At 30.6% G+C, this 14,422-nt stretch overlaps 1 protein-coding gene across 5 annotated transcripts in view; it reads right to left on the bottom strand.

Annotated features, from left to right (window-relative positions):
* Nucleotides 1–14,422, bottom strand: part of slit2 (slit homolog 2 (Drosophila)) — a 321,185-nt gene that overhangs the window by 298,765 nt on the left and 7,998 nt on the right. For all 5 annotated transcript variants that reach the window (XM_062026304.1, XM_062026306.1, XM_062026307.1 and 2 more), the window contains exon 3: nt 2,381–2,452. In XM_062026304.1, the coding sequence (XP_061882288.1) occupies nt 2,381–2,452 (72 nt within the window). The remainder of the gene's footprint in view (nt 1–2,380; nt 2,453–14,422) is intronic.

The following is a 14,422-nucleotide window of genomic DNA, read 5'->3' as shown; positions in this document are numbered from 1 at the left end:
GCGGTAAAATTAAACAGCTGGTGCGTCATAAATACAATACTTACAGTAGCAACACTTCTTAGGGCGCAACAACAACAAAATAAACACACCTGAGAGCGGACTCACCCCAACTACCTCGAGGTAATGTTGCAATTGTCAACGCCAACGAAGAAATCGACTCAAAAAACACCTTAACATAAGTAAAGTAAGCATTATCTCTACTATTGACATGCTACTGATTAGCATTAGCGATTTTACATGGCGATTTCAACACCTCCAAATTTGAAGAGGAAAACTACAACTAAGATGCGCGTTAAAATTAAACAGCTGGTGCGTCATAAATACAATACTTACAGTAGCAACACTTCTTAGGGCGCAACAACAACAAAAAAAACACACCTGAGAGCGGACTCACCCCAACTACCCCGAGGTAATGTTGCAATTGTCAAAGCCAACGAAGAAATCGACTCAAAAATCACTTCAACGTAAGTAAAGCAAGCATTATCTCTACTATTGACATGCTACTGATTAGCATTAGCGATTTTACATGGCGATTTCAACACCTCCAAATTTGAAGATGAAAACTACAACTAAGATGCGCGTTAAAATTAAACAGCTGGTGCGTCATAAACACAATACTTACAGTAGCAACACTTCTTAGGGCGCAACAACAACAACAAAAAACACACCTGAGAGCGGACTCACCCCAACTACCTCGAGGTAATGTTGCAATTGTCAATGCCAACGAAGAAATCGACTCAAAAAACACTCCAACATAAGTAAAGTAAGCATTATCTTTACTATTGACATGCTACTGATTAGCATTAGCGATTTTACATGGCGATTTCAACACCTCCAAATTTGAAGAGGAAAACTACAACTAAGATGCGCGGTAAAATTAAACAGCCGGTGCGTCATAAACACAATACTTACAGTAGCAACACTTCTTAGGGCGCAACAACAACAACAAAAACACACCTGAGAGCGGACTCACCCCAACTACCTCGAGGTAATGTTGCAATTGTCAAAGCCAACGAAGAAATCGACTCAAAAAACACTCACATAAGTAAAGTAAGGCTCCACTTTTTCAAACATGCGCTAGCTTGATGCTAATTTGTATTGGCTTTACTGTTGACATGCCACCGATTAGCATTAGCGATTTTACATGGCTATTTCAACACCTCCAAATTTGAAGAGGAAAACTACAACTAAGATGCGCGTTAAAATTAAACAGCTGGTGCGTCATAAACACAATACTTACAGTAGCAACACTTCTTGGGGTGCAACAACAACAAAATAAACACACCTGAGAGCGGACTCACCCCAACTACCTCGAGGTAATGTTGCAATTGTCAACGCCAACGAAGAAATCGACTCAAAAAACACTTCAACATAAGCAAAGTAAGCATTATCTTTGCTATTGACATGCTACTGATTAGCATTAGCGATTTTACATGGCGATTTCAACACCTCCAAAATCGAAGAGGAAAACTACAACTAAGATGCGCGTTAAAATTAAACAGCTGGTGCGTCATAAATACAATACTTACAGTAGCAACACTTCTTAGGGCGCAACAACAACAAAAATAAACACACCTGAGAGCGGACTCACCCCAACTACCTCGAGGTAATGTTGCAATTGTCAAAGCCAACGAAGAAATCGACTCAAAAAACACTCACATAAGTAAAGTAAGGCTCCACTTTTTCAAACATGCGCTAGCTTGATGCTAATTTGCATTGGTTTTACTATTGACATGCTACTAATTAGCTTGATCTGTTATTTCACGGTGATTTCAACACCTCGCCGTCAACGAAGCAAAATCCATGAATTAGCCGCGCCATTTTATAAGCTGCAGGTTTCAAAGCGTAGGAAAAAGGTAGCGGAATTTACGGTAACTCAGTATTTTTAAATAATAATAATAATCCATTCATCCATCCATTTTCTACCGCTTAATAATAATAATAATAATAATAATAATAGATTGTATTTGTAAAAAGCACTTTACATTGAGTAAACAACCTCAAAGTGCTACAGTGTATTCAAAAAATAAATAAATTAAAAAATAAAAAAAATTAAAAATTAAAAAATAATAATAATAATAATAATTTTAAAAAAAGATAATAAATAAATAAAAATAAAAACTAGAACAGCCAAATAGCTAAAAATAGTATGCATATATCTAAAAAAAGGGTTTTTTAAAATTAAGGGTTTTTAAGCCTTTTTTAAAAGCATCCACAGTCTGTTGTGCCCTCAGGTGGTCAGGGAGAGCGTTCCACAGTTTATATTCTATAGCCCTTTTTTTTGTTTTTGTTTTCCAGGAATTGTGTGGAGCTATTCCCTTCATCACTCCCATAAATTGCTCATCTGCCAAAAAAAAAAAAGGAGCAAAATGTCACTCACAGTCTCTCCAGCTCCTTCAGGTCCTGGAAGGCTCCTCGCTCGATGGCGGCGATTTTGTTCTCCATCAGCTGCCTGCAAGAGAAGTGAGAGAGTTTTAGAGCGCGGACATTCCGAGGCACAAACAGGGCTGTCCTAATGGAGTCCCTCTGACTATAGGTCACCAGAGATTGCCCTCGGAGACCAGAGATGGAGACGACAGGTGTGGGGAAAAAAAAAAAAAAAAGGGAGATGGATGAAGATGAAAAGTGATGGCTTGTTGAGGAGGAGTCAGAGAAGAAGCTGCAGTGGGTCGATACCGGGCCAGAATTCACTTTCAAACCTCATCCATCATCCAATTTACTTTCTATATAGCTGTGACTACTCATTTACTTATAGTGCTGACCAAGCACACACACACACACACACACACACACACACACACACACACACACACACACACACACACACACACACACACACACACACACACACACACACACACACACACACACACACACACACACACACACACACACACAAACACACACATTCTTGTAAGTGTTACCTTCTTGAGACCTGATAAAAAAGCCTCCCTCTTTAGGACCAGCCTTTCTAGATATATAAAGAAGTGTATTTACAACATTAATAATATATACATACTATGCACATATAAAAAAGCTTGTTGGAAGGTCACAATTTCACAAGAAAAACTTAGAATGTTGGCGGTATTATAATAAAAGTCGTCATTTTACTCAACGCGAGTCAACATTTTACAAGAAAAACTGGACATTTGTGCAATATTATGAAAAAAGTTGGAATTTTACTGACTAACAGTCGCAGTTTTACAAGAAAAGCTTAAAATGTTGGCAATTTTATGAAAAGTCTTCAATTTACTCGACAAAAGTCACAATTTTAGAAGAAAACTTTCAAATGTTGGCAATAATATAATAATAATCAGAGTTTTACTTGGCAAAATGAGGACAAAAGTCATCGTTTTACTCAAAAAAATTTCACTATTTTACAAGAACAACAAAAAAAATTGGCAATATTGTGATAAAAGTCAGAATTTTATATGACAAATGTCCCCATTCTGCATTAAAAAGTGATAATTTCACATAAAAAAGGTCATAATTTTACGAGAAAATATTGCAATATTACAGAAACAGAAAGAATATGAAAGATTGTTCCCAATTTCATAAGAAAAAGTCGACACATTGTAAGAAAAAGACTGATTTTATTTCATTTTTTGTTTGTAATTGTTTTTTAATCTTCATTATTTACTTCAAGTTATTACAGTATGTCTCTATATACATATTTATATATATACACAGTAATAAAAAGTCATAATTTTACAAGAAAATATTGCAATATTACAGAAACAGAAAGAATATAAAAAATGTTTCCCAATTTCCCAACATTTGTGCAATATTATGATACAAGTTGGAATTTTACTGAATAACAGTCGCAGTTTTACAAGAAAAGCTTAAAATGTTGGCAATTTTATGAAAAGTTTTAAATTTACTCGACGATAGTCACAATTTTAGAAGAAAACTTTAAAATGTTGGCAATATTATAATAATTGGCATTTTGCTTGGCAAAATTATGACAAAATTATCATTTTAATTTCATATGAATGCCACGATTTTGCATTAAAAGTAATAATTTTACATAAAAAAGTCATAATTTTACGAGAAAAACTGAACATTTGTGCAATATTATGATAAAAGTTGGAATTTTACTCAATAACAGTCGCAGTTTTACAACAAAAGCTTAAAATGTTGGCAATTTTATGAAAAGTCTTGAATTTACTTGACAAAAGTCACAATTTTAGAATTACATTTTAAAATGTTGGCAATATTATAATAATAATCAGCATTTTTCTTTGCAAAATTATGACAAAAGTTATAATTTTACTCGAAAAATGTCATTATTTTACAAGAACAACAAAAAAAATTGGCAATATTGTGATAAAAGTCAGAATTTTATATGACAAATGTCCTCATTCTGCATTAAAAAGTGATAATTTCACATAAAAAAAGTAATAATTTTCCATTAAAAAGTCATCATTTTACAAGAAAATATTGCCAATTTTAAAATGTTGGCAATATTATGATAATAATCGGCATTTTTCTTTGCAAAATTATGACAAAAGTTATAATTTTACTCAAAAAATGTCATTATTTTACAAGAACAACAAAAAAATTGGCAATATTGTGATAAAAGTCAGAATTTTATATGACAAATGTCCCCATTCTGCATTAAAAAGTGATAATTTCACATAAAAAAGTAATAATTTTCCATTAAAAAGTCATATTTTTAAAAGAAAATATTGCAATATCACAGAAACAGAAAGAATATAAAAAATGTTTCCCAATTTTACGAGAAAAACTGAACATTTGTGCAATATTATGATAAAAGTTGGAATTTTACTCAATAACAGTCGCAGTTTTACAAGAAAAGCTTTAAATTTTGGCAATTTTATGAAAAGTCTTAAATTTACTCGACAAAAGTCACAATTTTAGAAGAAAACTTTAAAATGTTGCCAATATTATAATAATAATCGGAGTTTTACTTGGCAAAATGATGACAAAAGTCATCATTTTACTCACAAAATGTCATTATTTTACAAGAACAACAAAAAAATTGGCAATATTGTGATACAAGTCAGAATTTTATGTGACAAATGTCACCATTTTGCATTAAAAAGCAATAATTTTACATAAAAAAGTCATCATTTTACATAAAAAAGTCATAATTTTACGAGAAAATAATGCAATATTACAGAAACAGAAAGAATATGATTTTTTTCCCCCCAATTTTACAAGAAAAACTCAACATTTGTGCAATATTATGATAAAAGTTGGAATTTTACTCAACAACAGTCGCAGTTTTACAAGAAAAGCTTTAAATCTTGGCAATTTTATGAAGTCTTAAATTTACTCGACAAAAGTCACAATTTTAGAAGAAAACTTTAAAATGTTGGCAATATTATAATAATAATCAGAGTTTTACTTGGCAAAATGAGGACAAAAGTCATCGTTTTACTCAAAAAAATGTCACTATTTTACAACAACAACCAAAAAATTGGCAATATTGTGACAAAAGTCAGAATTGTATGTAACAAATGTCACCATTTTGCATTAAAAAGCAATAATTTTACATAAAAAAAGTCATCATTTTACGAGAAAATATTGCAATATTACAGAAACAGAAAGAATATGAATTTTTTTTCCCCAATTTTACAAGAAAAACTGAACATTTGTGCAATATTATGATAAAAGTTGGAATTTTACTCAATAACAATCGCAATTTTACAAGAAAAGCTTTACATTTTGGGAATTTTATGAAAAGTCTTAAATTTACTCGACAAAAGTCACAATTTTAGACGAAAACTTTAACATGTTGGCAATATTATAATAATAATCGGAGTTTTACTTGGCAAAATGATGACAAAAGTCATAATTTTACTCACAAAATGTCAGTATTTTACAACAACAACAAAAATTGGCAATATTGTGATACAAGTCAGAATTTTATATGACAAATGTCACCATTTTGCATTAAAATGCAATCATTTTACATTAAAAAAAGTCATAATTTTACGAGAAAATATAGCAATGTTACAGAAACAGAAAGAATATTAATTTTTTTTCCCAATTTTACAAGAAAAACTGAACATTTGTGCAATATTATGATAAAAGTTGGAATTTTACTCAACAACAGTCGCAGTTTTACAAGAAAAGCTTAAAATGTTGGCAATTTTATGAAAAGTCTTAAATTTACTCGAGAAAAGTCACAATTTTAGAAGAAAACTTTCAAATGTTGGCAATATTATAATAATAATCGGAGTTTAAACTTGGCAAAATTGAGAAAAGTCATAATTTTACTCAAAAAATTTCACTGTTTTACATGAAACAACCACAAAAAAGTCAGAATTTCATATGACAAATGTCCCTATTTTGCATTAAAAAAGTAATAATTTTACATACAAAAGTCAGAATTTTACAAGAAAATATTTCAATATTACAGAAACAGAAAGAATATAAAAAATGTTTCCCAATTTTACAAGAAAAACTGAACATTTGTGCAATATTATGATAAAAGTTGGAATTTTACTCAATAACAGTCGCAGTTTTACAAGAAAAGCTTAAAATGTTGGCAATTTTATGAAAAGTCTTGAATTTACTCGACAAAAGTCACAATTTTAGCAGAAAACTTTAAAATGTTGGCAATATTATAATAATAATCTGAGTTTTACTTGGCAAAATGATGACAAAAGTCATCATTTTACTCACAAAATGTCACTATTTTACAACAACAACTAAAAAAATTGGCAATATTGTGATACAAGTCATAATTTTATATGACAAATGTCCCCATTTTGCATTAAAAAGCAATAATTTTACATAAAAAAGTCATAATTTTACGAGAAAATATTGCAATATTACAGAAACAGAAAGAATATGATTTTTTTCCCCCAATTTTACAAGAAAAACTGAACATTTGTGCAATATTATGATAAAAGTTGGAATTTTACTCAACAACAGTCGCGGTTTTACAAGAAAAGCTTAAAATGTTGACAATTTTAGGAAAAGTCTTAAATTTACTCGACAAAAGTCACAATTTTAGAAGAAAACTTTAAAATGTTGGCAATATTATAATAATAATCTGAGTTTTACTTGGCAAAATGATGACAAAAGTCATCGTTTTACTCAAAAAAATGTCACTATTTTACAAAAACAACAAAAAAATTGGCAATATTGTGACAAAAGTCAGAATTGTAGGTGACAAATGTCACCATTTTGCATTAAAAAGCAATAATTTTACATAAAAAAGTCATAATTTTACGAGAAAATATTGCAATATTACAGAAACAGAAAGAATATGATTTTTTTTTTCCGAATTTTACAAGAAAAACTGAACATTTGTGCAATATTATGATACAAGTTGGAATTTTACTCAACAACAGTCGCAGTTTTACAAGAAAAGCTTAAAATGTTGACAATTTTATGAAATGTCTTAAATTTACTCGACAAAAGTCACAATTTTAGAAGAAAACTTTAAAATGTTGGCAATATTATAATAATAATCAGAGTTTTACTTGGCAAAATGAGGACAAAAGTCATCATTTTACTCACAAAATGTCACTATTTTACAACAACAACAAAAATTGGCAATATTGTGATACAAGTCAGAATTTTATATGACAAATGTCCCCATTTTGCATTAAAAAGCAATAATTTTACATTAAAAAAAGTCATAATTTTACGAGAAAATATAGCGATGTTACAGAAACAGAAAGAATATGAATTTGTTTTCCCAATTTTACAAGAAAAACTGAACATTTGTGCAATATTATGATAAAAGTTGGAATTTTACTCAACAACAGTCGCAATTTTACAAGAAAAGCTTTACATTTTGGCAATTTTATGAAAAGTCTTAAATTTACTCGACAAAAGTCACAATATTAGAAGACAACTTTAAAATGTTGACAATATTATAATAATAATTGGAGTTTTACTTAGCAAAATGATGACAAAAGTCATCGTTTTACTCAAAAAAATTTCACTATTTTACAGGAACAACAAAAAAATTGGCAATATTGTGATAAAAGTCAGAACTGTATGTGACAAATGTCACCATTTTGCATTAAAAAGCAATAATTTTACATTAAAAAAAGTCATAATTTTACGAGAAAATATAGCAATATTACAGAAACAGAAAGAATATGATTTTTTTCCCCCCAATTTTACAAGAAAAACTGAACATTTGTGCAATATTATGATAAAAGTTGGAATTTTACTCAATAACAATCGCAATTTTACAAGAAAAGCTTTAAATTTTGGCAATTTTATGAAAAGTCTTCAATTTACTCGACAAAAGTCACAATTTTAGAATAAAATTTTAAAATGTTGGCAATATTATAATAATAATCTGAGTTTTACTTGGCAAAATGATGACAAAAGTCATCGTTTTACTCAAAAAAATTTCACTATTTTACAAGAACAACGAAAAAAATTGGCAATATTGTGACAAAAGTCAGAATTGTATGTGACAAATGTCACCATTTTGCATTAAAAAGCAATAATTTTACATTAAAAAGTCATAATTTTACGAGAAAATATTGCAATATTACAGAAACAGAAAGAATATGATTTTTTTCCCCAATTTTACAAGAAAAACTGAACATTTGTGCAATATTATGATAAAAGTTGGAATTTTACTCAATAACAATTGCAGTTTTACAAGAAAAGCTTAAAATGTTGGCAATTTTATGAAAAGTCTTGAATTTACTCGACAAAAGTCACAATTTTAGAATTACATTTTAAAATGTTGGCAATATTATAATAATAATCGGCATTTTGCTTTGCAAAATTATGACAAAAGTCATCATTTTACTCAAAAAAATGTATTATTTTACAAGAACAACAAAAAAAATTGGCAATATTGTGATAAAAGTCAGAATTTTATATGACAAATGTCACCATTTTGCATTAAAAAGTGATAATTTCACATAAAAAAGTAATAATTTTCCATTAAAAAGTCATCATTTTACAAGAAAATATTGCCAATTTTAAAATGTTGGCAATATTACAATAATAATCGGCATTTTGCTTTGCAAAATTATGACAAAAGTTATAATTTTACTCGAAAAATGTCATTATTTTACAAGAACAACAAAAAAAATTGGCAATATTGTGATAAAAGTCAGAATTTTATATGACAAATGTCCCCATTCTGCATTAAAAAGTGATAATTTCACATAAAAAAGTAATAATTTTACATACAAAAGTCATAATTTTACGATAAAATATTGCAATATTACAGAAACAGAAAGAATATGAAAAATTGTTCCCAATTTTACAAGAAAAACTGAACATTTGTGCAATATTATGATACAAGTTGGAATTTTACTCAATAACAGTCGCAATTTTACAAGAAAAGCTTAAAATGTTGGCAATTTTATGAAAAGTCTTGAATTTACTCGACAAAAGTCACAATTTTAGAATTACATTATTAAAATGTTGGCAATATTATAATAATAATCGGCATTTTGCTTTGCAAAATTATGACAAAAGTCATCATTTTACTCAAAAAAATTTATTATTTTACAAGAACAACAAAAAAAATTGGCAATATTGTGATAAAAGTCAGAATTTTTTATGACAAATGTCACCATTCTGCATTAAAAAGTGATAATTTCACATAAAAAAGTAATAATTTTCCATTAAAAAGTCATGATTTTACAAGAAAATATTGCCAATTTTAAAATGTTGGCAATATTATAATAATAATCGGCATTTTGCTATGCAAAATTATGACAAAAGTTATAATTTTACACAAAAAATGTCATTATTTTACAAGAACAACAAAAAAAATTGGCAATATTGTGATAAAAGTCACAATTTTTTATGACAAATGTCACCATTCTGCATTAAAAAGTGATAATTTCACATAAAAAAGTAATAATAAAAATAAGTCATCATTTTACAAGAAAATATTGCAATATCACAGAAACAGAAAGAATATAAAAAATGTTTCCCAATTTTACGAGAAAAACTGAACATTTGTGCAATATTATGATACAAGTTGGAATTTTACTCAATAACAGTCGCGGTTTTACAAGAAAAGCTTAAAATGTTGACAGTTTTAGGAAAAGTCTTAAATTTACTCGACAAAAGTCACAATTTTAGAAGAAAACTTTAAAATGTTGGCAATATTATAATAATAATCTGAGTTTTACTTGGCAAAATGATGACCAAAGTCATCGTTTTACTCACAAAATGTCACTATTTTACAACAACAACAAAATTGGCAATATTGTGATACAAGTCAGAATTTTATATGACAAATGTCCCCATTTTGCATTAAAAAGCAATCATTTTACATTAAAAAAAAGTCATAATTTTACGAGAAAATATAGCGATGTTACAGAAACAGAAAGTTTTACTCAATAACAATCGCAATTTTACAAGAAAAGCTCTAAATTTTGGCAATTTTATGAAAAGTCTTAAATTTACTCGACAAAAGTCACAATTTCAGAAGAAAACTTTAAAATGTTGGCAATATTATAATAATAATCTGAGTTTTACCTATGTCACTATTTTACAACAACAACGAAAATTGGCAATATTGTGATACAAGTCAGAATTTTATATGACAAATGTCCCCATTTTGCATTAAAAAAAAGTCATAATTGTACGAGAAAATATAGCGATGTTACAGAAACAGAAAGAATATGAGAAATTGTTCCCAATTTTATAAGAAAAAAGTCGACACATTGTGAGAAAAAGACTGCTTTTAGTTCATTTTTTGTTTGTAATTGGTTTTTAATCTTCCTTATTTACTTCAAGTTATTACAGCATGTCTCTATATACATATTTATTTATTTTTTTCCATTAATTTTGGCCAAAGGGGGCGCATTTCAATTTCTTACACACATTTGTTATTACATATGTTGACCAAATGGAAGACACTTTTCCTTCTTCATGTCTCAAGAAGGCTAGACATACAAGAACACACACACACACACACACACACACACACACACACACACACACACACACACATGACCAGCATAAGGTGCACCAGAAGTAGATGACCGGAAAAGCGGAAAGCAGCATTGTAAGAAAACAAGCCTGCACACAAGCAATTAAGGAGATAATCTGCAAAGGAATTCCAACTATGTGTATCCCTCTGTTCACTTTCACATGTTGCACCACACACACACACACACACACACACACACACACACACACACACACACACACACACACACACACACACACACACACACACACACACACACACACACACACACACACACACACACACTGAGCATGATTTCATCGCGGGTAAGCAACCTGTTCTTACTTGACTCGCCCTTTCATCCGTAATGACAAGCTCTCTCCCTTGGCCACTTCCTCAGCCATCCCCCCGGCACACAAGGACCCCGGGGGCGTCCCTGCAGGTGCCGGGTTCAAATAAGAGCCTCCTGACACCTTCGCTGGCAGATTAACGCTGCTCGGTTTAACATTTACATGCACTGGGAATGAGTCGCAGCAACGAGGCGCAACTCAAAGAGTTTGCCGGCAGGCAGCAGACGTTGAAACAACGTTGGGAATTTGTTGGGTTAAGTCCTGACTTTGAGCAACTCAGACATGAAACATGAAACAACATGCTTCTTGACGACGTTTAATCAATGTCGGCTTCTTAAATTGACTGGATTATTGAATTTTGGTCATTTCCCCACCAATATTCTACAACACAAATACAACATTGAAACGTGCTTTTTGACAACGTTTGATCAATGTTGGGTTCTGACGTTAATTTGACTAGGGCTGCAACTAATGATTAATTTGATAATCGATTAATCTGTCGATTATTACTTCGATTAATCGATTAATAATCGGCTAAAATAGACAAACTGCATTTCTATCCTTTCCAGTATTTTATTGGAAAAAAACAGCATACTGGCACCATACTTATTTTGATTATTGTTTCTCAGCTGTTTGTACATGTTGCAGTTTGTAAATAAAGGTTTATAAAAAATAAAAATAATCCAACGAATCGATGACTACATTAATCGCCAACTATTTTTATAATCGATTTTAATCGATTAGTTGTTGCAGCCCTATTGTGTTGTAGAATATTGGGCTCTGTACCGAGGATGTCGTTGTGGCTTGTACAGCCCTTTGAGACACTTGTGATTTAGGGCTATATAAATAAACATTGATTGATTGATTTATTGAATATTGGTTGGTAAAATGACCAAATTTCAATGGTCAAATTAACGTCAGAACGCAACATTGATCAACTGTTGTCAAAAAGCATGTTGTTTCAATGTTGTATTTGTGTTGTAGGGCTGCAACTAACGATTAATCTGATAATCGATTAATCTGTAGATTATTACTTCGATTAATCGATTAATAATCGGACAAAAGAGAAAAACTACATTTCTATCCTTTCCAGTATTTTATTGAAAAAAAAAATAGCATACTGGCACCATACTTGATTATTGTTTCTCAGCTGTTTGTACATGTTGCAGTTTGTAAATAAAGGTTTATAAAAAATAAAAATAATTGCCTCTGCGCATAGCATAGATCCAACGAATCGATGACTACATTAATCGCCAACTATTTTTATAATCGATTTTAATCGATTAGTTGTTGCAGCCCTATTGTGTTGTAGAATATTGGGCTCTGTACCGAGGATGTCGTTGTGGCTTGTACAGCCCTTTGAGACACTTGTGATTTAGGGCTATATAAATAAACATTGATTGATTGAATATTGGTTGGTAAAATGACCAAATTTCAATGGTCAAATTAACGTCAGAACGCAACATTGATCAACTGTTGTCAAAAAGCATGTTGTTTCAATGTTGTATTTGTGTTGTAGGGCTGCAACTAACGATTAATTTGATAATCGATTAATCTGTCGATTATTACTTCGATTAATCGATTAATAATCGGACAAAAGAGGAAAAACTAAATTTCTATCCTTTCCAGTATTTTATTGGGAAAAAACAGCATACTGGCACCATACTTATTTTGATTATTGTTTCTCAGCTGTTTGTACATGTTGCAGTTTGTAAATAAAGGTTTATAAAAAATAAAAATAATTGCCTCTGCGCATAGCATAGATCCAACGAATCGATGACTACATTAATCGCCAACTATTTTTATAATCGATTTTAATCGATTAGTTGTTGCAGCCCTATTGTGTTGTAGAATATTGGGCTCTGTACCGAGGATGTCGTTGTGGCTTGTACAGCCCTTTGAGACACTTGTGATTTAGGGCTATATAAATAAACATTGATTGATTGATTGATTGAATATTGGTTGGTAAAATGACCAAATTTCAATGGTCAAATTAACGTCAGAACGCAACATTGATCAAACGTTGTCAAAAAGCATGTTGTTTCAATGTTGTATTTGTGTTGTAGGGCTGCAACTAACGATTAATTTGACAATCGATTAATCTGTCGATTATTACTTCAATTAATAATCGGATAAAAGAGACAAACTACATTTCTATCCTTTCCAGTATTTTATTGGAAAAAAACAGCATACTGGCACCATACTTATTTTGATTATTGTTTCTCAGCTGTTTGTACATGTTGCAGTTTGTAAATAAAGGTTTATAAAAAATAAAAATAATTGCCTCTGCGCATAGCATAGATCCAACGAATCGATGACTACATTAATCGCCAACTATTTCTATAATCGATTTTAATCGATTAGTTGTTGCAGCCCTATTGTGTTGTAGAATATTGGGCTCTGTACCGAGGATTTCGTTGTGGCTTGTACAGCCCTTTGAGACACTTGTGATTTAGGGCTATATAAATAAACATTGATTGATTGATTGATTGAATATTGGTTGGTAAAATGACCAAATTTCAATGGTCAAATTAACGTCAGAACGCAACATTGATCAACTGTTGTCAAAAAGCATGTTGTTTCAATGTTGTATTTGTGTTGTAGGGCTGCAACTAACGATTAATTTGATAATCTATTAATCTGTCGATTATTACTTCGATTAATCGATTACTAATCGGATAAAAGAGACAAACTACATTTCTATCCTTTCCAGTATTTTATTGGAAAAAAACTAGCATACTGGCACCATACTTATTTTGATTATTGTTTGTCAGTTTGTACATGTTGCAGTTTGTAAATAAAGATTTATAAAAATAAAATAAAAATTGCCTCTGCGCATAGCATAGATCCAACGAATCGATGACTACATTAATCGCCAACTATTTTTATAATCGATTTTAATCGATTAGTTGTTGCAGCCCTATTGTGTTGTAGAATATTGGTTGGTAAAATGACCAAATGTCAATGGTCAAATTAACGTCAGAACGCAACATTGATCAAACGTTGTCAAAAAGCATGTTGTTTCAACGTTGTATTTGTGTTGTAGGGCTGCAACTAACGATTAATTTGACAATCGATTAATCTGTCGATTATTACTTCGATTAATAATCGGATAAAAGAGACAAACTACATTTCTATCCTTTCCAGTATTTTATTGAAAAAAAACTAGCATACTGGCACCATA

The sequence above is a fragment of the Entelurus aequoreus genome, linkage group LG18 (assembly GCF_033978785.1).
Source record: "Entelurus aequoreus isolate RoL-2023_Sb linkage group LG18, RoL_Eaeq_v1.1, whole genome shotgun sequence".
NCBI classification, from domain to species: Eukaryota; Metazoa; Chordata; class Actinopteri; order Syngnathiformes; family Syngnathidae; genus Entelurus; species Entelurus aequoreus.
The sequence above is the reverse complement of the archived record's forward strand: the minus strand, read 5'-3'. Positions and strand labels throughout refer to the sequence as shown.